This window comes from Poromitra crassiceps (assembly GCF_964638095.1).
Source record: "Poromitra crassiceps genome assembly, chromosome: 15".
NCBI lineage: Eukaryota > Metazoa > Chordata > Actinopteri > Beryciformes > Melamphaidae > Poromitra > Poromitra crassiceps.
In genome coordinates, this window is record NC_139634.1 from 2,574,089 (window position 1) to 2,598,549 (window position 24,461).

General features: G+C 47.8%; 1 protein-coding gene across 1 annotated transcript in view; it reads left to right on the forward strand.

Moving 5' to 3' along the window:
• fbxo38 (F-box protein 38) overlaps nt 1-24,461 on the forward strand; it is a gene marked incomplete at its 5' end in the record, with an annotated part of 165,926 nt that overhangs the window by 106,335 nt on the left and 35,130 nt on the right. Inside the window, 6 exons of the mRNA XM_083652523.1 lie at nt 2,894-3,036; nt 11,051-11,258; nt 11,506-11,652; nt 16,473-16,652; nt 18,122-19,291; nt 23,983-24,083. Of these exons, the coding sequence (XP_083508649.1) occupies nt 2,894-3,036; nt 11,051-11,258; nt 11,506-11,652; nt 16,473-16,652; nt 18,122-19,291; nt 23,983-24,083 (1,949 nt within the window). The remainder of the gene's footprint in view (nt 1-2,893; nt 3,037-11,050; nt 11,259-11,505; nt 11,653-16,472; nt 16,653-18,121; nt 19,292-23,982; nt 24,084-24,461) is intronic.

The window sequence follows — 24,461 nt, forward strand, 5'->3', positions numbered from 1 at the left end:
TTTATAGATTTATCCTGCTGCTACCCCATTATGTTCATTATGTTTGGTGAAACATAATGACGTTTCCTGATCAGCCCGTGACGTCAGTCAAGCCCTAGCGTGACGTCAGGCATGACATCAGTTGTCCTCAGTTCATGGCGTCAGGCATGACGTCAGTCCTCCCTAGTATATATAGCGAGGGTTCTACGTCACCCCCCACTCTGGCGGATCACAGCAGCAGCCGGCATCGCGGCTGTTCATTCCCCCTGAAACCATCCTCTGAAGCCATCATTTCACCCCACCCACCTCCCCAGTCCACCACCAACGAGTCTTGACTCCTGGAGAATCCCGGGGGGGGATTCTCTCTAGCCCAAATAGATGCCGCCCTCTCGCCTAAAGAGGAGCGCCATCTTACAATGGAGTCATACGCCAAAGTACTTGCCATGCACGCCACTTGCTAAATAAAGTCCCTTGTTAAACCTTACCGACCGGTCTCTCATGATTGAAATATAATGTGTGTATATACTGTATAATATAAGAATATTGGCCATTTTATCGATATCTGTTTTTTTTACTCCCTAATATCTGTATCAGTATCGGGCCCAAAAATCCAGTATCGGTCGGGCTCAACTCGTGGTGGGCAGTGTTACTCATGGCAAAGTCTTTCAGATATGGAGTGAACTCCTGCAGATATCCAGGCATCACTCTGCTGGGGTGGATGTATGAACACAATTCTGTGAGCGCCTGCAAACGGATCTTATTTAACCACCAAAGCACCCTAGTGCAATGTCAGTGTGGCTCACAAAGCGGACAGGATATTGTCCAGAGCGAGCGAGTGGCCGCCGTGTTTTTTTTTTATATATATTTTATTTTAAATTTTAACAATATATGAACAAAACACAAAACTAGCTCATACAAAGGGGGAAAAAAAGAAAAGAAACATATGTATAATATCAACAGTCATAATGTGGTGCTACCATCCATATAGGGTGCTTATGTGCTTGTCAAAGATGTCACGCATGGGGTCCCACGCAAGGTGTCCAACAGGAACCCACCGGGCAAGTCACCCGCCGTCCCCAACCTCATCGAGGTAGGCTAGAAACGGGTCCCAAATAGCTAGAAACTTTTCAAGTGAGTTGGTTCTCAGAGATCTGAGCCTCTCCATCCTTATAACAGAGATCATGTTCGTCAACCACAGTTGGAAAGAAGGTGAAGAGGGGGACGTAGATTCTTTCAGAATTAGTTTTTTGGCAACAGTTGTCCCCAGTGTCAGAGACTGTTGCACAGCTGTGGGGAAGCGCAGAGAGGTCTCCGAGCAGCCGAAGATGGCGAGTTCTGCCTCCGGCTGAAGGGCTATTTTGTAGGCCTTAGAGTACCAGTCAAATATTTTGGCCCAGAATCCCGTCAGTGCGAGGGCAGAACCAGAAGGCGTGAGACAGAGTGCCCTCTGACACCTGTCTGCCGTGCTGAGTGTTAACAGCTTACAAGCGAATGATTTGTTGCACTTGTGACAACGAGCATTGTCAGCATTGACTCTATAACCAAAGTTACCTCTCTTCCCTGGCGTCTCTGCCATCTCCACCTACTGTACCCAAGTGTGTAATAGGTTATATATACCTCAGGTTATGTAAAAGTAAATAAACTGTTAACACGTTCACTGCCAACGTTCAAACTAAATCCAACGGTTGACTGCCAATGACGTGGGATGACCGTGGGATGTGCATCTAACCCTTTTACATCTCTTATATAATTATTGGAGCCACCGAACATGTACAACCCATTCCACCGACCCACTAAGTGGCGACAGTGCTCTCCCAGACTAGAGGAAGGCAAGCAAAAAGCATGTGTGAGGAAGCCATTCTCATGAAAATGGTTTGGCGATAAACGCTTTCGTTTTCGCGCTGATTGCTGGCGGTGCGGGATTGCAAATTTGCATAATAGATTACGGGTGGAACACACTTTGAAACACGCAGCATAAATAAGACCAGAATCGCAAAAGCTTCATCAAAGCTCTCAACACAAACCACAAGAAACGAGCGAGCCGATCCAGACTTGCACAGCGGCCGCCAGCAGACAGGCAGCAGCAGCAGAAGCAGTGAGCCTGGTGACGCGAGGTTACAGCAGCAGCAGCAACGAGCTTGTGACATGCCCGCTGCAGCCAAGAAGAACACACACGGAGGGAGGAGTTTGAATGAGAGGGGTGTTTCCTGCTGTTATGGAGGAAATTACTGTTCAAAACTATTGTTTAGATGTCTGACGTCTTACTGATGCCAAAAATGAATGGTTAAAGTGACTGTTCTATCGAATTTCACAAAAAGCCGTTTATCTCTGAATAATTTTTCTGACGCTGAAACCATGCTGTATTCAACTGCTAATGCTTACATAACTACTAACTCTACAAACTAACTCTTTTAGACAGAGAAAGCACACATTCTATTAGTTCTTTTGAGATATTGTGTGTTCACAAAATCTTAGCAGAAAAGAATCCTCGGGTCTTGAAAGATGAGCCAGAATCCTCAAAAAAACCCTCTGGCAGAACCTACCTACAGTAAAAAAAAAACGGCTTGCAGTGAATGTGTTAAAAGTCAAGTCAAGTCAAACTTTCTATTTCTATAGCACATTTCATACACAAGGCAACACGACGTGCTTTACATACAAAGACAAAACAATGTAAAAATGCAGAAAAGTACAAATATAAAAACACAGACACACACATACACCAAGAAACCGATAACCTAGTCATAAGCTGTTATAAAAATAAAGGTTTTTAACCTGCTTTAAAAAATAAAATAAAAAGCCCATTCAGAGCTTCTATGTTCAAGTTAGGCAACTAAATTATAAATGCATATGCCAATATTTTTCGTCTTTTACCTCTTTTTTGTTTTTTTTATTTTTGTTTTTTGTTTGTGCTCAGATCAGTCCCGATGGAGCCGTCTTGTTGATCTGACTCTGGTTCGCTGTCATGCCATCAAACTGGACTCTTTCTCCCAGTTCATAGAGCTACTGCCCAGCCTGGAGTTTATCTGTCTGGACCAGATGTTCAGAGAGCCACCCAAGGTGCATGCACGCACACACACACACACACACACACACACTGTTCTTCTCATTGTAGATGGAAGTTAGCTGATGTTTGCTAGCTAAAATGAATATAACCACTTCTTGTGTTTAAATCTGGGTAACAGTGCATTGAGAATAATCTCTCGCTCTCTCTCATTTCTCAAGCTCGCTGCACCTCCCGTGCATGTGTGTTTTGTGGGCGCTGAGGAAAGTTGCGACCGACACAGGCGCTGCAATGCTGCTCTGCAGTCCGCATGCCAATTGTGCACAAATAGTCTCTCCATTCTCTCTCTGAGCAGCACTCTTGAGTATGAACACCTCAGCTCGAGCGCGGAGTGCGCTCCCGGTTTGTGGAGCTAAGTAGGGATGGGCATTTTGAACCCATTTCCATAATCGAAATTCGGGAAAATGATCGATTATCGATAATATTAATAATATATTTTTAATATAAATATTTTATTTTTATTTATTTATTTTTACAAAATGCCTATGTGCGAATCGCTATGAAACTATTTTCAATCCGCCTGGTAATGGTGCTCCGTGAGGGAAGCTCTTACGCTGGCTCAATCACATTGATCAGGTGTTGAAAACGGCCTGGGTGATCTTTTCTGCACCATCACATCTCCTCGCCGCTAACACCGAAGTGATGGTAGGCTGAGAGGACGAGGTGCCTTCCTCGTTAACCAGGCTGTTCAAGTGGTGAATCATTGGCGTTGTAGCCGTGTTGTACTTATAAACGGCATCACAGTTCTTGCAATGAACAATGTCGTCTTTTAACTCGAAATGGTCCCACACAAAACTTTGCTTTGCTCGCTTCATTTCCTCATCTGGCTGAGTGCTGACTCAGCTGATAATGTGCTGTTGCTGTTCTCACAGCAGCCAGCCCAGTGAGACCATGCCCATAGCCCCACCCAGAGGTCTTCTGTTCAGTTTTGTCTGTCTCATAGTCCCATTGCGCCCTCACCTGGTTGCGACCACGTAGTGAAATCCAATCTTATAGTTTCAGCACATTTAGGCCTATTTGATTTGATTAAAAAATATATATAAAAAATCAATAAAAATTCCACATGATCGAATCAATTCCTTAACGAACAATTATCGATTTTCGATTATTGATGAACAAGACAAGACAAGAGGTGAGCAGCAACAGCGCGAGCACCGGCTATCTTCTTTTCCTCCTCTGATTGGTTGCGCTCATGAAAGGTCAGCGACATGTACATACAGAGACATACAAGTTCAATGCAATTACCACACACATAGCCTATAATATTATAGCCTATGTTTATATATATATATATATATATATACAATTCATCAAAATACATACTACAGCATGCGCTGGGACGCGTCATCAGTGATGTTAACTGGGGTCGTAAGGTGTTTCGGGTCTATCGAACATCATACACCCTCGCCCAGTAGACCCAGCCGAGGCCGATTAAGACCCCGACCCGCGTCCCGGAAGCAGCCTTCCTACTCTGTCTGCAACGTTGCCCGCGGAAGGGTTGATCATGCCCAATCCGCTGCAATAGAGCTAGTGCTACACCGCAGTATTGAAAGACCCTTCGGTGCATGGAGGGCTAAGGCTCTCTGGGTTAATCCAGGCCGCGCTCCTCCTTCGTCTCACCAGACCCTCCCAAAAGGCAATCCTACTATGCCGCACCATAGGCAAAGAGGATGCCTCAAGAAGGCCTGTGTGCTGCACGTCATTCGCCTGCGCCGAGCACCTCGCTCTAGCCTGAAGGACCCCAGGCCGCGCCGATCTTTACACAGCTTTTCAGGAGGCTAATCCGTAGCATCTGTGGAGTTCTCCCTCACGAGAGAGCCAGGCTGGGGTGCTAAACCCATCCGTACTAGGGGTTACTAGGGAACCCACCAAACGTGACAGATGAAGAGGAGAAGATCCCAAGTATCCTTACCAACCCCGACATCGATGGACCTTTCACCATGGCCAATCTAACAAATGCCAAGAACACATTAGCCCATTGATACCTGATGCAGCATTTGCGTGTATATCCCTCATTTGTGTGTGTATCTCTTTGAGACCCCGAACCGCGTCATACGCGGTCTTAAAGGGATACACACACAAATGCTGCATCAGGTATCAATGGGTTAAAACAGGGAAAGGCAGCCGGCCCAGATGGAATCCCCACAGAGGCGTTGAAACATTGCGACCAGGATGACATCCTCCTTGATTTTTGCAACACTCCATTAATGGAAGGAGAAAAACCACAACACTAACACTAACATCCCTGTCCCCAAATCAGGCACACTCAGAGCTCCATGTTAACTTTTAAAAGTGGTTGCCAGAGTGGCAACCTGGCAGGAGCTTTTGGTTGCCGAAATAAAAAATATGGTTGCCATTTTTAGTCGCCTTATATTTTGAGGCATTAAGATACCATGCAGTCATAAGTCAGCTTAATAATGAAGATCTGACAGAAAAGTAAGTATAATAGTCTATAGCAGGGTTCCCCAAATAGCGGTCCGCGAGCGCCTGTGTGGCCCGCGGTGGAATTGGGGAAAAAAATTACACTGCAGCTGAACGCAACATGCAAGATACGTGCTGCTCTCCGTATTGACCTGGCTATGAGCCCCAAAAAACTGACTGACTGACTGAGAAAGAGAGTGTGTGTAACTGAGATGTTCATGTTAACTCATTCTCTGCCAGGGTCATTTCGGTCTGTGTGCTCCCAGTGCCAGGATTTTGAGCATATTTCCTGATCTTCCAGGACCCACAGAATATTCTGTGCTAGGAATAAAATTACACAACATATCTCACAATAAAGCAGAGACTCTCTTCTTACCCCTTGTAAAAAACTGAAACTCGACCATGTTTCCTTGTCAGAATCAGAATCAGATATAATTTATTCACCATTATGTTATGTAACATATAGGAACTTGTTTTGGCATTAAAGTGCTTAAACTTTTTTCACATAAAAGGGACAGTGCAAAACGAGGCAAATACAGTGGAACAACAGGACAAGAAAGTGCAATATTTGGTGATCATACAGGTATGGGCAAGTGCAAATATTTGGATAAGGGTTCAGGCCCGAGGCAGCTCCCCTTAGGGGGGGGGGGGGACCGGGGGATACCTGACTGGTTTACGAGACGTGCTGCTGAGGGGAAGAAGCTGAGTCTGTGACGGTTTTTTAGAGTCACTGGCAGGCGTAGCCGCCTACCGTGAGGAAGCATGGAAAAGAGGGCGTGACCCGGGTGGGATGGGTCAGCCATAAGCTTTCTGGCCCTCTTCAAGGCCCTGGTGTCATGTAGGGACTCGAGAGAGGGGAGGGGGCAGCCGATCACCTTCTCCGCTGATCGAATCACCCGCTGCAGCTTGGTCTTGTCCTTGACCGTAGCCGCAGGGAACCAGGTGATGATGGAGAAGGTGAGGATGGACTCAATGATGGAGGTGTAGAACTGAGTCAGCATAGACCTCGGCAGCCGGAACTTTTTTAGCTGCCGCAGGAAGTACATCCTCTTCCGGGCCTTCTTCATGAGAGCGTCGATGTTCAGCTCCCACTTCAGGTCCCGGGAGATCGTCATGCCAAGGAAGCGGCAAGACTCAACAGAGGCCACTGGGGTGCCTCCCAAGTTGAGCGGGGGGGGAGGGGCTGCCTTCCGCCTGAAGTCAACTACCATCTCCACTGTTTTGAGAGCATTGAGGGCCAGGTTGTTGTCTTTACACCAGCTCTCTAGCCGCGTGATCTCCCTCCTGTAGGCGGACTCATCCCCATTGGAGATGAGGCCTACCAAGGTGGTATCGTCTGCAAACTTCAGGAGCTTGACCGACGAGTGGAGGGAGATGCAGCTGTTGGTGTACAGGGAGAATAGTAGGGCAGACAGAACGCAGCCCTGCGGGGAGCCAGTGCTGATGAACTTTAAAAGGGAGATGAATTTCCCTAGCTTCACCCGCTGTGACCTGTTGGTTAGAAAATCCGTGATCCACCTGCGGGTAGAGGCCGGCACCCGCAGCAGGGACAGCTGGCGTTCTAAGATGTGTGGTAGGATCGTGTTGAAGGCCGAGCCGAAGTCCACAAACAGGATCCTGGCGTAGGTGCCTGCATGGTCCAGATGTTGCAGGACAAAGTGCAGAGCCATGTTCACGGCGTCGTCCGTGGATCTGTTGGCTCGGTATGCAAACTGCAGGGGGTCTAGTAGAGGGTCTGTGATGGACTTCAGGTGGGCCAGGACCAGACGCTCAAAGACCTTCATGACTACAGACGTCAACGCGATAGGTCTGTAGTCATTAAGGCCTGTGACCTTGGCCTTTTTGGGGACGGGGATGATGGTCGAGGCCTTGAAGCACGCTGGGACCCGACACAGCTCCAGCGAGGTGTTGAAGATGTTGGTGAACACCGGGGACAGCTGGTCGGCGCAGTGTTTCAAGGTGGCGGGTGTGACGGAGTCTGGTCCGGCCGCCTTCCGGGGGTTTTGGCTCTTAAATAGGCGGTTTACCTCCCTTTCGGTGACAGAGAGGGAGGGGGTGGGGGGGGGGAGAGGGACAGGGGAGACAGGGGAGGGGGGAGTGTGTGTGGGGGGAAGGGGGGAGTGTGTGGGGGGGGGCAGGGGAGGTGGGGTCACCACTGGGGACTGAGGACTAGGGGTGTGGCCGGGAGGCGTGGGGAAGGAGGGTGGGGGGGAGCTTCTCTGTCTCGAACCTACAGTAAAACTCGTTGAGCTCGTTGGCGAGGAGGAGGCTGTCAGTCGTCCGTGGGGACTTTGGTTTATAGTTAGTAATTGTTTTGAGGCCTTTCCAAACGGAGAAGGGGTTCCCCTCAGAGAACTGCCTCTGAAGTTTCTCCGAGAAGCGTTGTTTCGCCGCCTTCACCGCTCTCGCGAAGATGTATTTGGCCTCCTTAAACCTGTTAGTATCTCCACTACGCCTGGCCACCTCCTTCTCAGTCCGCAGCCTGCGGAGACAGGCTGTGAACCAGGGCTTGTCATTGTTGTAAATCAACCTGGAGCGGAAGGAGACACACACCTCCTCACAGAAGCTGATGAATGACGCCACAGTCTCTGTGTAATCATCCAGATTGTTACCAGCCTCTGGCCCCGCCCACTCGACAAGACCCCGATCGCAGCCTGCGCGCTCCAGCCAGGCGCAGAGTTTCTCGCGAGCCTCGGAGGACCACACTTTAAAGCGTCTTGTTACAGGTTTACAGTGTTTTAGTTTCTGCCTGTAGCAAGGGATCAGATGGATTAGCTCGTGATCACTGTTGCCCAGCGCGGCACGGGAGACAGAGTGGTATGCCTGCTTAGTTGTACTGTAGCAATGATCCAGAGTGTTCGCCCCCCGAGTTGGACACGTGATGTGTTGCCGGTACCTCGGAAGAGCGCGGCTTAAACTAGCCTTGTTGAAATCTCCGACGGCAACCACCGGGCTTTCAGGATATTTCCGTTCAATGCTGACGATCTGCTCGGCTAGTGTGTCTTGTGCTGTATCGACGTCAGCATCTGGTGGAATATAAACACACGCGAGGATGATCGAGCTGAACTCGCGGGGGGAATAGAATGGACTACAGTTTATGACGAGGGATTCCAGAGAAGCGGAACAGTGTTGGGTGATCACTGTAACATCCGAGCTCCAACAATCGTTCACGAAGAGCAATACACCTCCGCCTCGCGACTTGTTGACTGAAACAAAGTCGCGGTCCGCCCGATACATGGAGAAGCCGACCAGCTCCACCGCTTCATCGGGGATGAGAGGTGATAGGTGGGTCTCCGTGAACGCGAACACAGCTGTTGAGCGAAAGTCATTGCTCCTTGCTACGAGGGACCGGAGTTCATCCATTTTATTACAAAGAGAGTTCACATTTGAGAGGAAAATACCCGGGAGTGGAGGCCGATTTCCCCTCCGGCGAAGGCGAACCAGGGAGCCAGCCCTCCTTCCTCGCTGCCGCCTGACCCACCTCACAGCCTGGGCGAAGACTGCGGTTCCCTTCACGAGTATATCCAACAAATCCGTGGATCGGGTGAGTAGTTGGGGGAAAATGTCCGGTGGGGTTGAATTCCCAATGTTCAGAAGTTCTTCCTTTGAGTAAGAAGTTACACATGACACAGAAGCTATACAGGACAAACAGAGCACAGAGCACAGTAGCGCCACAGCAGTCTTGTTTAGTTACAAGCAGTGGAAGTTAGCTTGTTTTCACTGAAAATGCCCTCCTTTGTAACAGAAATAGGAGAAAAAGAGGTTTTTAGTGAACGACACCGTTTCAAGCAGAACTCTCTTTTGAGCCTTTTATTTTTTGCCTCAGTGACACATCAGACATATACAGTATTTGTTTTCCCAAATAAATAAATAAAAAATAAGAGAATGTATTTTACAGTTGCCATGTGGATTTTTAGCTTAGCTTGATAAAAGCATAAACAAATACAACAAACCCTTATGTGGTCACACTCACACACTCTCTCTCTCTCTCTCTCTCTCACACACACACACACACACACAGGAATAACGAGTGCTGTAACGTTACCTCTCATAACTAACGTTAGCACAGAAGATCACACAATAGCTACGTTAGTGCTGTAAACTTTGAAATGTTTATGTGACACATGTTTCGCCTTGGTTGCTGGGGACGGGTGTGTGACGCGTTTGACGTATCCATGTGATTCCCCCTCCCTTGAGTGAGACAGAGCTGGCAAGAGGAAACGTGAAGCGAGTCATGCCGGCGGCATAAGTTATAAACAATGCGTGACAATTATACTCGAATGTTGTGTGTGTGATCATTTCATCTCAAACGCGATACAAAAAATAGGCTACTTTTTACCATCGTCATCGCTCCAAGTGGCATCCATTTCTCCTCCTCCGATTCATCCGTGTCAGAACGCTGTGAAGGGGAGCCTTCGTAGCAACAACAAAAACGCCAGCGTCTTCCTCGCCATCGTCGCCATCCGAGAACTCTCGATCGGACTCTGTGTCGACCACAGGCTCCACCCATAAATACTAAACTAGCGGGTTCCTGTTAACAGTTTGACCTGAAACAATGTCACAGGCTGGGAAAGTGTCTGATGTAATGTAAACACCCAAAACATGAAAGTACGTCCGAGTACGTCTTTGGCACAGAACGCCATTGTTAAAAGTACGTCCAGCCAGACAACTTCATCTGCTTTGACATCTTTACGGTGCGTCGTGCAGCCGATGTGCATGTGTGCGAGCAGCCGCCTCTCCGAGTCAGTAAACACACTGCACGTGCAGCATCACGTAGGTTCCGACTGGTAATTAGTCTGGTAACATCATTCCGATTGTAACAGCAATAAAATGTCACATGCATGTCACTCACAAGTATTTAAAAATAAAATGTATTTGATGTATATTTTGCTGTTTGCTGCTGCGCCTATTTTTTACATGTTAAAACGTGGTTGCCACTGACACTGTGGCAACAAAGGCCAAGACATGGTTGACTTTTTTTTTTTTTTTTGCTTCCCGGGGCGACCGGGCAGCCGTTAATGCCGAGGCCTGACACTGTCCAAAACCGACTACCGCAGCATCAGCCTAACCTGTAGTCTGGCCTAACTTTACAAGAGGCTTATCCTTAACAGGATAAGTTTGCCCTGGGCTTCAAATCTGGGCCAAATCGAGTCCCTCGATGAATAGGTTAGTAAATTGAGTGATAACACACATTTGGAGGCTACAACTGCAATGCTATCACATATTTTCTAACTCTAGGGGTGTATATACCTTGGCAAAGATCACTAGTATGAAAATGAATCTCCCCAGGTGGTACCGGTGACCCAAATTTGGGTCAGTAGTGACCTGGCCACCAGGCCGAGTCGTCTAGAACTGTATGACATCAGTTATTTATGACCCCATCAGTGATCTCATAGCAGCGTGAGCTGTGATTGGCCTACGTAAAATATTGCTGTGTACCAAAATCATGCAACTCTGGACAAACAGACACAACGCCAATTATAGTAGTAGGATGTATTACAAGCTTGTGTGTGTGTGTGTGTGTGTGTGTGTGTGTGTGTGTGTGTGTGTGTGTGTGTGTGTGTGTGTGTGTGTGTGTGTGTGTGTCAGGGCTGTGCCAGGGTGGGCCTCAGTGCAGGAACTGGGATCGGAGTGTCTTCAGCACTGGTCAGCAACCAGAATTCCAACAATGACAATGACAACAACAACAACAACAACAATAACCACCACCACAACAACAACAACGAGCCCAACCTGCCCCCCCCTCCTCCTCAGCCTGTCATCAACAACCAGAGACGCCCGCAGCAGCAGCACCATGGCAAGTTGCGCACACACGCTCTCATTTCACTGTGGCATGGGTTGGACCTGTGCTGCATATCAGCCCCAACCAACACCAACATGAAATGATAACCAGTTTAATGATAAACATTTTCAGCACATTTGAACAATACCGCGATAATACAGATAACGTGATAATTTTGGTAACTACCGGTATTATATAATCGTGATATTAAATTTTCATACTGTTTCATCTCTAATCTAGACTTTGTTGTTCCTTCCCACAGAGCCAGTTGAGGTAAACGGACTGGAGGAGGAGGAAGAAGAGGAGGAGGAAAACCTGGAGGCTGAGGCCCAGATGGAGGTGGATGGAGGAGAGGATCAGGTGAAGCTGGAACCTGAAACACCAGCTCCTTCTGACGAGGAACAAGCAGGTGAGGAGAGGAGAGGAGAGGAGGATGTGAAGCTGGCTCCTCCTGAAACAATTTGGGAGGAATTCTTGTTTGCAGAGCACTTGTCAATCATCTATTGGGACACCGCCTAGTACGCCTATGTTATTTTAGTAGCGCACCCATCAAGCGGCCAATATTGGGAAGCAGCGATTCCTTCTGCCCAATGATGCCCCAGTGAAAATGTAGCATAACGCGGAGGAAGTTCCCATCCCCCCCCCGGACAGGTGCCTTGCCTGACCAGAGGAGGTGCTACTGCAGCGACCAAGACTCATACCCCACCGGCTTCCCACCGGCAGACATGGCCAATTGTGTCTGTAGGAATGTCTGACCAAGCCTGAATTACCGCTGCCGGGAATAGACTACTTGCACAACTCCACTACTTCCTGAAATGAGTAGGGCATCTTGGTTTCCTGTCCTACACTATTGGATGAACTGATTAATGTCAGGTGTGCCTGATCACTGTTGTTGTGACCGCAGCAGTCAGGCACACCTGACGTTAATCAGTTCATCCAATAGTGTAGGACAGGAAAACAAGATGCCCTACTCATTTCAGGAAGTAGTGGAGTTGTGCAAGTACCGTAATTTCCGTACTATAAGCCGCACCGGAGTATAAGCCGCAGCAGCAAAATTGCCTGTTTGTTACATAGATAAGCCGCACCGGACTATAAGCCGCAGGTGTTTTAATGTTTTTTTTTTTTTTTTTTTTTTTTTTTTTTAATTGTGTTTTAATGTTTAATTACCATATGTAAGGGTTCGTGCACAGAGGGGATTGTCGGGAAAGAGATGGCTGTTTGAGGAAGCTCCCATTTATTAACATTTCAACAAAACAACATAACACAACACCACCTGTGTTTTTTTTTACAGTGCACACAGTGTCCGCGGTGTGGTGAAAAGAGGGCAAGAGAGGAAATTAAAACAGAAGTGGATTTATAGTTAGAAAGAGTGCTAAAGAAGAGAGAATTCTGTTTTTTTTTGTTTTTTTTTTTTCTGAAAAAAATCCATAGATAAGCCGCACCGTTATATAAGCCGCAGGGGCCAAAAAACGGGGGAAAAGCCGCGGCTTATAGTCCGGAATTTACGGTAGTCTATTGAACCCGGATCTCTGCGGTGGTAGGAGAGTGTTTTTACCTCTACACTACCAAGACACCTTGGTGAACTGTTGTTTTAAAGGATACCTCTGTGTTAGTGAAAGACTTACTGCTGATTTTAAAGGATACCTCTGTGTTAGTGAAAGACTTACTGCTGATTTTAAAGGATACCTCTGTGTTAGTGAAAGACTTACTGCTGATTTTAAAGGATACCTCTGTGTTAGTGAAATACTTACTGCTGATTTTAAAGGATACCTCTGTGTTAGTGAAAGACTTACTGCTGATTCTAACACGTTCACTGCCGTGGACGAGTTAACTCGTCAAAAAAAATCCAACGGTTGACTGCCGTGGACGAGTAAACTCGTCAAAAAAAAAGCGTGTAAAGAAAGCCGAGCCAAAACTGCAGGGAAAAGCGTGAGGAAACCATTCTCATACTGTAGAATGGTTTGGCGAAAACGCTTTCGCGCTGGCGCACAACGGTGGCGCACAACGGTGGGGGGTTCCAAAAATAGACTGGGTGCAACACACTTTGAAACACGCAGCATAAAGGCCAGAATCGCATGCAGCTTCAGCTTCATCGCTGTTATGGAGGAAATTACTGTTCCCGATCCAGACTCGCCCGACGAGCAGCCGCCAGGCAGCAGAAACTCGCTTGTGACACACCCGCTGCAGAGCCACGGAGGGAGGAGGAGAACACACACGGAGGGAGGAGTTTGAAGGAGAGGGGGGTGGGGGTGCTGTTATGGAGGAAATTACTGTTGTTCAGAACTATTGTTTAGATGTCTGATGTCTTACTGATGCCAAAAATAAATGGTTAAAGTGACTGTTCTGCCTGTTCTATCGAATTTCACAAAAATGCAGTTATCTAAGCTTTCATTCTCAGACGCTGAAACCATGCTGTATTCAACTGCTAATGCCTACATAACTACTAACTCTACAAACTAACTCTTTTAGACAGAGAAAGCACACATTCTATTAGTTATGTTGAGATATTTTGTGTTCACAAAGTCCTAGCAGAAAATAATCCTCGGCTCTTGAAAGATGAGCCAGAATCCTCAAAAAAAACCTTGGCAGAAGCTACCTACAGTAAAAAAAAAAAACTGTTGGCAGTGAATGTGTTAAAGAGCATGGAGCAGGGTAATTCCTTTGCTAAATGTATACTTAACCTTGTCCCTATGTATATTTGAAAAGTTAATGCATCATTAAAAAAAAAAAAAAAAAAGTTTGAAAAAAAATATGGAGAAAAACACCTTCCTTTTTCAGAAGGAAATAACAGACTTTTATTCTGTTAAGACAAAGTCTGCTACGTCACAGTGGGGAGTGGCTCCCGCGTGCGTGTGTCCCTCTCCCCTCCCACTGCATGGTCAAATCAGTCGCATATTCAGGACAGATAGTCAGGTCAGGTACTACGCTAGTCAAAGTCAATCAGTCAGCCAGTTAGTCGGTCGGTTAGTTGGTAGGTTAATCACTAGTTCGTTTTTAGTATATAGTTAGTCATTTAGTCAGTAGCTGCCTGTAGTAAGTCGTTGTCAGTGAGTTTTGGGTCGGGTGTCGCCAGGTTCCTGCATGCAGATAAGTCAGCTCCACTCTGCTGCTGCTGCCTGTCTGCGTGACACTCTTTCTATCTCTCTCTCTCTCTCTCTCTCTCTCTCTCTCACTCGCTCTCTCTCTCTCACTCGGTGTGTGTGTGTGTGTGTACCTGCTGTCTGCGCGGTGACACGCTCTCTATCTCTCTTTTTCGTCTCTCTCACTCGCTCCGGGAGGGAGGGAGGGGAAAGAGCGAGTGGAGGGGCCCTCCGTCAGTCCCCCTCTCTCTCTCTCTCTCACTCGGTGTGTGTGTGTGTGTGTGTGTGTGTGTGTGTGTGTGTGTGTGTGTGTGTGTGTGTGTGTGTGTGTGTGTGTGTGTGTGTGTGTGTGTGTGTGTGTGTGTGTGTGTGTGTGTGTGTGTGTGTGTGTGTGTGTGTGTGTGTCTACGCTGTGTGACACGCTCTCTCTTCACTCGAGGGAGGGGGAGGCTGCGGCTCTTTCCTCCCCGCACAGCACAGCACAGCACCGCTGCTCTGCTCTGCTCTGCTCTGCTCTGCTCTGCTCTGCTCTGCTCTGCTCTGCTCTGCTCTGCTCTGCTCTGCTCTGCTCTGCGCCGGGCTGTGTGCAGCCTGGGGTCTGCTCTGCTGTGCGGGAGAAAGAAGGAGGAGGAGAAACCGCCACCTCCACAGCCAGCCACCTCACACACCCCAACTGTGCCCGGCTCGCATGCCTCTCGGTCGGCTGGCCGGACAATATGCACCCCGCTGCAGCTTCGGGAGGTTTTCTCACTGTGTTCGGGACTTCGAAAACTCGGCCAGATGGCTGGACACATACGTCACTTTTGCGTGTGTGTGTGTGTGTGTGTGTGTGTGTGTGTGTGCGTGTGTGTGTGTGTGTGTGTGTGTGTGTGTGTGTGTGTGTGTGTGTGTGTGTGTGTGTGTGTGTGTGTGCGTATCGAATTACAGTCCGCACCTCGGCCCGCCTCCGCTCGCCTCGCTTGCTTTCTCAACTCTCTCCGCGGTCCGTTGTTTCATAGCTGGGCTGTTCCTGCTCTCTTTCACTGTCAAAATTAGGCTGAGGCCATCGTATTCATGTACATAAACATTTGCTACCTCCTCTTCCTCCTGAAAACCGGCGTTAGCATCCATAGTGTGTGACTGACAGCCCTGACCTAAGTGATGACAGACAGAGGGACAGACGGGCATGCCTGGCGACTCCCCACTCTGACGTCAGAGTTTTGGGGTCCAAGATGTCAAAATAAAAGTTCAAAAAATAAAACGACCCCAGAAGTCACTGTAGTGTATATGTAAGTGTCTTAATGTGAAAATCAAGTTCCTCCATAATTCACCTACACATTGACTGATTGGGGTCTCTAACCTGCCCCATGCTCTTTAAAGGATACCTCTGTGTTAGTGAAAGACTTACTGCTGATTTTCCCCACATCTCTTTCCTATGAACTTGCCATTGTTTTTATGTTTTACCATTAGATACAATTATTTGCAGGTGATCTGCATTTTACATAACATCCTAGCAGTGACCAAATTTACTTATTATGTTATGAGTAGCTCCAATTTTTGAGCAGAACTAGCTGTGTACAGAAGACTTCACAGAGATGAACAGACATTTTTTCCAAACCCTGGAAGACGACTTTTCAAGACTTTAGTAAAAGCAGACATGTTTTCTTCACATCCTATTGTTAGTAACAGTAAAACAGGTTTGGCAAAATTGCAGAGGCATTGCAAAATTGCAAGCATTTTTGTAGTACACTGGTGTGGATTTGCCCTATCTGTCCAGTTCAAACTGTGTATTATTTGTGGGGGCGGCTGTAGCTCAGGAGGTAGAGCGGGTCGTCCACTAATCGCTTTGGATAAAAGAGGTCGGTGGTTCGATTCCCGGCTCCTCCAGTCTGCATGTCGAAGTGTCCTTGGGCAAGACACTGAACACCAAATTGCTCCCGTTGGTGTGCCAGCCCCCTGCGTGGTAACCTGCTGCCATCGGTGTGTGAATGGGTGAATGTACCTACTGACTGTAAAGCGCTTTGGATAAAAGCGCTATATAAATGCAGGCCATTTACCATTTGTGTTGTCCAGTCCAGCTCACTGCTCTCTGACCCCTGCATTTTACAGGTCAAGAAAAGCTTAATTTTTTTTTAAATCTGAACAGTTTACCTCTCCCTCTCACTGCCAGGTCCCAGTGGTTTAGTCCAGCAGTGTGGACCAGCAGGGGGCAGCACTAAGCCCCCACAGGTCGCCTCAGACTCTGACAGCGAGGAAGACGAGGGGCTAACAGCTCCTTCCTCTTCTCAGCAGCCAGCTTCCTGTACAGCAGGAGTCAGTGCAGCACAGAAGATAGCCAGCAGGAGCAGCAGTGAGTTTCATAGTTTGCTGTCCTTTACCTTGTGGGGCAGTTATGATGGGAGGTTTGTGTCAGCTTTGATGGAGAATCAAAATAGATGGGATGGTATATAGGTTGTGTTGAACTGGATTTGACTGGTTTGTTAGTCCATATAGCACAACTCTGTAACAACCTTCTCTACAACAGTTTTTGAGGACTGATCTTTAGAGCTCCAAAAATAACAAATAACAAACTAGAACATGCTAACCGGTCATGGAAAAGCCTGGAAAATCATGGAAATTTAAATTCAATTTCCAGGTCATGGAAAAGTTTTGGAAAAAAATCAAATCCGACAAGGTTTTGGACAAGTCATGGAAATGTGTTTAATAAATATTTTCATGACGTTCATTTACACAGAGTTCAGAGCATAAAAATAATATAGTGTAAATTGGCACGGCACGTAACGTTAACTGTCGCTGTGTTTCTGTTGTGTGTGAGAAGTGAATTCAGTGAGTTACTAGCCTACATCTGCCTGTGGCTGCAGCTGATGTAACGTTAGCACTTAGCGTTAGCAGTTAGCAAAGTCGAACTATGCCGCTGGACACATGCCAGGGAAATGCAGCGTCAACAATTAGCCTCAACGCGATGGGAGAAATTCTGGGTTTCCAAATATTTGCATGGCCCGTGACAGGGCCTTTCCCCCTGTTTAAAAAGACAACGTCTGCTGTATGGGAATATTTCGGCTATCGTAAAAACACACATGGCCAGGGCTTAGATCTGCGCGAGCACCACCCGTCAAACCATTTCCACCCGCAGGTTTTAGGAATAGCTACCATTAACGTCAGATAAATACTCTCTAGGCTAATGTTAGCTACCGAGACAGAATGGCTAGTTAGTTAGCTAACACCAGCTATCTTTCTCTAACATCAACGTTACTTGACTGAGCGAATGTCTTGTGCAGGCCAGCAGGTCGTTATCAGAACATATTGCACTGAAGAGAACTAAGATTAAATAATGACAAAAGACTTCTCCAACCTGCCAGTGGAAAATGATGCACAAACTTTTTGTGTGTGAGAGAGACGGAGAGAAGCGCCGCTCAGCACAGAGCACAGCGACAGAGACTCTGTGTGAGTGCATTAACATTGAAACAATCATTTGTGCCAGTGTCCACCCTATTTTACAAAAGAGAAGCATTTATTTGATATTATGTTTTAGTTTTACATCAAATTAAGTAGATTAACTATATTGTTTACATTTATAAGTAAGAATAGTACTATATATTACCAAAGCACACACATATTTGCCACAGTTAAGTCATTACAAATGTAGGTTACATTAACATGTCTTTATTTATTCTCAGCCCACAATTCAGCAAACTATATGTTATTTAAAATATAAAATACATTTTGTTCAATGGCATTTTTTAAAGGACAGTGAAACCGTGCTATTTTTGGCCAAGGTTATACCGTCAAAAACTCATACCGCTCCATCCCTATTTCCAGGTAAAGGAAAGACACCGCTGCGGCGTGGCAGCAGCCCAGCTGTGGCTCAGGACACCAAGAGCAGCTGTGAGAAGAGCTGTCAGGTCACCAGCGAACAGATCAAAGCTGATATGAAGGCGGCTACCGAGAGCAGTCATAAAGGGATTCCTTCTGGGGCTGGGGAGGGCAGTGCGAGGCGGGCTGAGGAGGGCAGTGCGAGGCAGGCTGTGGAGGGCAGTGCGAGGCAGGCTGTGGAGGGCAGTGCGAGGCAGGCTGTGGAGGGCAGTGCGAGGCAGGCTGTGGAGGGCAGTGCGAGGCGGCCTGAGGCTGGAGAGGGCAGTGCGAGGCAGGCTGTGGAGGCCAGTGCGAGGCGGCCTGAGGCTGGAGAGGGCAGTGCGAGGCGGCCTGAGGCTGGAGAGGGCAGTGCGAGGCGGCCTGAGGCTGGAGAGGGCAGTGCGAGGCGGGCTGAGGATGGAGAGGGCAGTGCGAGGCGGGCTGAGGCTGGGGAGGGCAGTGCGAGGCGGGCTGAGGCTGGGGAGGGCAGTGCGAGGCGAGCTGGGGAGGGTAGTGCGAGGCAGGCTGGAGAGTGTGGTGGGAGGCAGGCTGTGGAGAGCAGTGCGAGGCAGGCTGGGGAGAACAGCGTGAGGCGGGCTGAGGCTGGAGAGGGTAGTGCGAGGCAGGCTGCGGCTGGGGAAAGCAGCGGGAGTCGGGCTGGGGAGAGCAACGGGAGGCAGGCTGGGGCTGTGGGAAGGACTGGGGTGAGGCCAAGACCTGGACCTGGGAGGGCTGGGGAGGCAAGCGTGAGGCAGGTGGCTGGACCTGGGAGGGTTGTGGCTGGGACTATCCACAGAGCAACCACCGACAGAGCAACTGGAACTGGGCTGAACAACGTTGACGCAGAGGGCCCTTCGGGAGTGAGGACTGGGGCAGTTTACACAAGGGAAGGTGGGGTGAGGCAAAGCACTGGGGCCGGTGGAGATGTTGACAGACTGGAGCACAGAGACCATGCTTCCAGGAGACGAGCACTGTTGGCTGGGCAGGGAGAGAGACAGCCTGGCCCTCCTGGATCTTCCTCTGCTGCTGGATCAAGTTTACCGCAGGGTTCAGCCGGAGAGGAGGGCTTTGTTCCCAGACGACCTTTAACCCGATCTCACACCCGTTTGTCCTCTGTGCCCCTTGTTCCTGAGGCAGGTAAGACTGAAATTACAAATCATCTCAAAGAGCAAATTCAAATTGTTTTCTGGATGACCTCCTTTTACTTCTGCAGCTGGCTGACCGGCAACTCAAGGTTATGGCTATAAACCCCAGCTTTATAAAAGGTGAGGAGGACCTCGCAATTGGCCATCTTGCCCCCGCAAGATGACCTAAAAAACAATTATCTCTACACCATTTGTGAACACATTGGGGTGTGCAAAAGAAGGGCGTGCCCTCTGTGCCTGGCATGGGGCGGTGCCCCTATATATGCTAAAGCAGGGGGCATGCCACTTAAGATTGACAAGACCTATTCTCGAGCCGCCCTGGTCAGGAAGGGTAGTCTGGCGAGGTCCTCCTTACCTTTTATAAAACCGGGGTTATAGCCATAACCTTGAGTTTCCGAGCCCATAGTAGAATTAATCCAGGAAACGAACAGCTGATGGCCTTTCCGGAGCCGCTTAGTCCTGTCCATACAGCATATGTGCGAAGAGCACGGACAGGGCAAAGGCACTGAGCCTGCTGACTCCCAGCAAAGGTTTCCAGAGTGATAGGGGAGCAAGAGTCCATAACCTTTCGCATCAGAATCAGAATCACTTTTATTGCCACAGTATGCAAGTTACATACGAGGAATTTGTCTTAGTGTCTGTATGCAGCGTAGCGGTCACATCAATATACAGAGATAAGAAGTAGGAAGATCACTAAACACATAAAGACAATCACAAAGTTGCATGTGCAATCAAATCGAGTAAATATATACAATATGTACATGAGTGGTGAAGTGTTCTGTGGATAATAAATATGAATTTACGTTGAATTTACATGAGATTTACAGAGTGAGTTAAATAGACGTTAAATAGGCAGTCGATTTACATGAATTTACAGTCGGAGTTAAATAAGAGTTTACATTGAATGTACATGAAATTTACAGGCCAAGTTAAATAGGCATTAAATGTGCAGGGAATTTACATGAATTTACAGTCCCAGTTAAACAGGCATGAAGGCCGTGTTAGGGATCATAGTCACCCTTCCACCCCAGGAGCAAACTGAGTGCACGAGGGGTGGACAGAGAGCGCGTGAAGTTCACCAACTCTGTTGGCCGAGGCCAAAGCTAGCAAGACCGCGGTCTTGAGGGACAGGCGATTCAGGCTTGCCTCCTGCAACGGTTCAAAGGGCGGGCCTTCCAGGGCCTTTAGAACCATGGCCAAATCGCAAGAAGGCATCAGGGTCCTCCTCCTGGGAACAGGGAGGGCCCTGTGGGCCCCCTTTATAAAGGCACGGACCAGCTTATTCTGTCTCACAGCCTCGCCTCCAAGACCAAAGTGGCCAGCCGGCACTGCTGCCAGGTAGACCTTTAATGTGGAAATGGCTCTGCCCCCATCAGGTACTGGAGAAAAGTCATGACTTTCTTAGAACAAATATAGGGGTTGTGGCCCTGCTTACGGCACCAGTCTTGGAACAACCTCAACTTCAGACCGTAAAGGGATCTGGTGGAGGGAGCTCTCCGGTTCCGAACAGTGGCGAGCACGCTGGGAGGGAGATCTAGCCACTCACGGGCCAAGCCCAGAGAGCTGAGAGCAGAGATCCCCCCCCCCCTTCCCCGGCGACAAGCCAGGGGGTGCAGCAACTGTTAAATCTCCCGATTGCTCGGGCATTGCTGGTCAAAGCGGGGCTACCAGGATGAGCATGTGCCCATGATCCCTCACTCTGGCTAGGGTAGGGGAAATCAACGGCAGCGGAGGAAATGCATAAAGCAGTTTGTGGGGCCAGGCGTGCGCTAAAGCATCTATGCCCAGTAGGGGTGTCAAAAATAATCGATTATAAGATGCATCGCGATGCGGACCTGCACGATTCTGCATCGATTCACAAATGTCAAAAATCGATTATTAAAAAAAAAAAAATTATATAATCAAATAAAATATAATGGAAGTACATGCAGTTGTTTATTTTAATTATGGATCATAATACAATGCAATTCTAAATGCACTTTTATTTTAAAAGTAGCCACACAGTGAGAAAAAAGAAAGTGAGAAAAAAAATCATGTATTCGGGGAAAAAAGTGATGCATCGATTTAAGATGCATCGATAATCGTTATCGAATCGAATCGTAGCCCTCTGAATCGTAATCGAATCGAATCGTGAGGCCAGTGAAGATTCACAGCCCTAATGCCCAGGGGCGCGTCCGGGCTGCGTAACGAGAAGAACCGGTCGCAATAACTGTTCCCCCTCGTGGCGAATAGGTCCACTGGTCACGCCTCTGCCGTGACCAGATCCGTTCCACTATAAGGGGGTGATGAGCCCACTCCCTGTACACTGGCCTGGCCCCTGGACATCAGGTCTGCTCCTGACCCGCCCCTGGACATCAGGTCTGCTCCTGACCCGCCCCTGGACATCAGGTCTGCTCCTGACCCGCCCCTGGACATCAGGTCTGCTCCTGAGTTCAGGATCCCCGGGACGTGTGTCAAGCAATGAGGGACAGGAACTGCGCACTGCTCCACAGGATCAGTCTGCAAGCTAGCATGTGCAACTTCAGTGAGTGTAGGCCTATTTATATACGACACTGTTGTTGTGTTGTCCGACCTCACAAGGACATGGCGTCCTCTGATATAAGGGAGGAAGTGTTTCAATGAGAGAAAGACTGCCTTGAGTTCCAGAAAGTTGATATGGGCTTGCTTGTCCCATGGACGGCCACCACCTCCCTGGACTGGATCGTGCCCAAGGGCAGCCCCGTGGCCATGAAGGAGGGGGCCTTCCACTTCTGGACCACCATTACACACTTCTGAGTGATTTGTACGTGCCATGTGCCATGACGCATGGGGTCCAGCTTGAGCGAGGCCACCCAGCACTGGAATTCCCTCATGTGCAGGTGGCCAAGGCAAACCACTGAGGTAGCCGGCACCATCATGCCCGGAAGTCGTTGGCAAGTCTTGAAGGTCACAGAGTTGCCACAAAGGAAGAGCGCGAGACATGCTTTGAAAGACTCCACGCGGGCCATGAAAGGAGTACGGTAGTCTGCAGGGATATTCTGATGTAGGCTATCTCTTGAGATGGCCTTGCTCTTTTCCTCGTTTATCACAAAACCTAAGTTGGTTAGGTGTGTTGTGACCATACAGGTGTGGGTCAGAGCCTCCTCTTCCGACTAAATTAGCTCAAATTAGCCAATCGTCCAGATAAGTTGCCAAATGAATGCCCTTGCGCCTGAGCGGGGCGATCGCTGCCTCCACACAATTGTATTGACAAGGATGTCACTAGATGTCACGCCTTTTCACGCCTGTTTGAATTGTGCCACGGAGTACACATGTTAAATTTTGACCATTTAAAAGATAACTATGCATGTCAAGAAAGTCGCAGTTTGTGCTAAAACTGTGGCACTATAAGTTATAAATCAGAAAGACTACGCACAACCAGTCGCATAAGTGACGTCTCTCCCACCAGTCCATTGTTGTTGATGGTGTGATGTATAATGTGTGACACGAGATGTAGTTGATTGACAAAACTAAACCTTACGTTTCAGTTTCAGGACAAACTGCGACTTTCTTCATTGTTATCTTTTAAATTGTCAAAATGTAACATGTGTACCCCCCCGTGGCACAATTCAAACGGGATAAAAAAAGTAACGTTATCTCTCCGTTCACAACTATTCATATTTTTCACACGCTCGTACAGGGAGAAAACCAGGAAGTGATGGTTCACTTTGGCTCTCTATTCAGGGATGGGTTTTTATATAAAACAAAGAAAATATTTTGAAATTAGCCTTAACTGCATTTTCTACCTGCTCTGAGCCCTGGATTATAACGGTTATAATCCTCCTTTTTACAAGTTTAAAAAGCTGCAATTTTTTTTGACAGCAACCATTTTTTGGCAGACACTTTTTGATAACCTCAAACAGGGACACTAGAGCAGCCCACAGAGTTGCATATAACATGTAATGCATTTTCTACAAGCATCATGTATAGGGAGTAACAGGTTTTTGTCACCAAAACACACATTGGATTATAAATTAAACCTACTGATCTGATTTTGTGATTAATCAATGGTTATGGTTCACACATATGCTCAGGTGCCTAATGGTTGTTAGAGTTCACAGTATGTAGCCAAGCTGTGGTTAATAGCTCTGGCTCACTGTATAGAGGCCTAAAGGTCCCTCTTTCATGTTACCAGTATATATTACAAATCTGTGCACATGGTTTACTCCATCCATGGGCATGGTTTAGGACTAAATTGTAATGAAACACAGTTCCACAGTTCTTTTTTATAGATTAATAATGCTGCTGTTTGTTTAATATTCACTCATTCAGCACAGAAATGTGTCAGTTGCTTTCGTTGTTCTTGTCAATGGACGAGTGTTATAGAGAAATCGTGAAATAACTGTTGCAATGGTGCAGTGTGCCGCCTGCTCCGTGATACGACGCAGCACGCCCCCCCCCCCCTCCGCAGCAGCGTGCCAAACTGGGTTGGCAAAGGTATAGACGTGAAGAAAGTGACATCCTAAACGTGACACAAATCGTGACTGACACCGGATAGGATATCGCCATAGCTGTGATAAGAATCACTTCTATTGCCGCATCTTCGGCACTTGGCCTGCAGCCTCATGCCTAAACACAGCCGTGACCATATTACAGTACAACAGCACTCCCTATCATGTGATATTGCTTCATTGAAGGTTTGTTGTTGCTCTCTGTGTTGTGTAGACCTGCTGAGAGCCAGGCCTCGGGTCACCGTGAGGCGGAAACGAACAGCCGATAAATCAACCAGCACCTCGGACCCTGTCACTGAAGACGACCATGTACAGGTATGGCACACCTCATACTTGACCTCATACTCTGATACGATTCGATATCTATTCTGTTAGGGATATTTCATTTGCAATACCAATTTTGCTTGGATATGAAAGAGATTCTCAGAGAACTAATGCTGTAAATTGTACAAGGAACCCTCTAACCTGGTGCATTATTAAACACTAGCAAAGTACCGAGCGTTGTCCGGGTTAAATTGACACAAAGCAATACAACTACGTCTATTGCTTGCCCGGAAATGATGGTGGTGTCCAGTTTTCAGGAGTATACAACCTGATTATGACTGTCCCCTCATCATAACCCACTGCCATGCAAATTTCCATCACAATCCAACCTGGGGTGTGCACCTCACACCAACACGGTGTGGGTGTGAG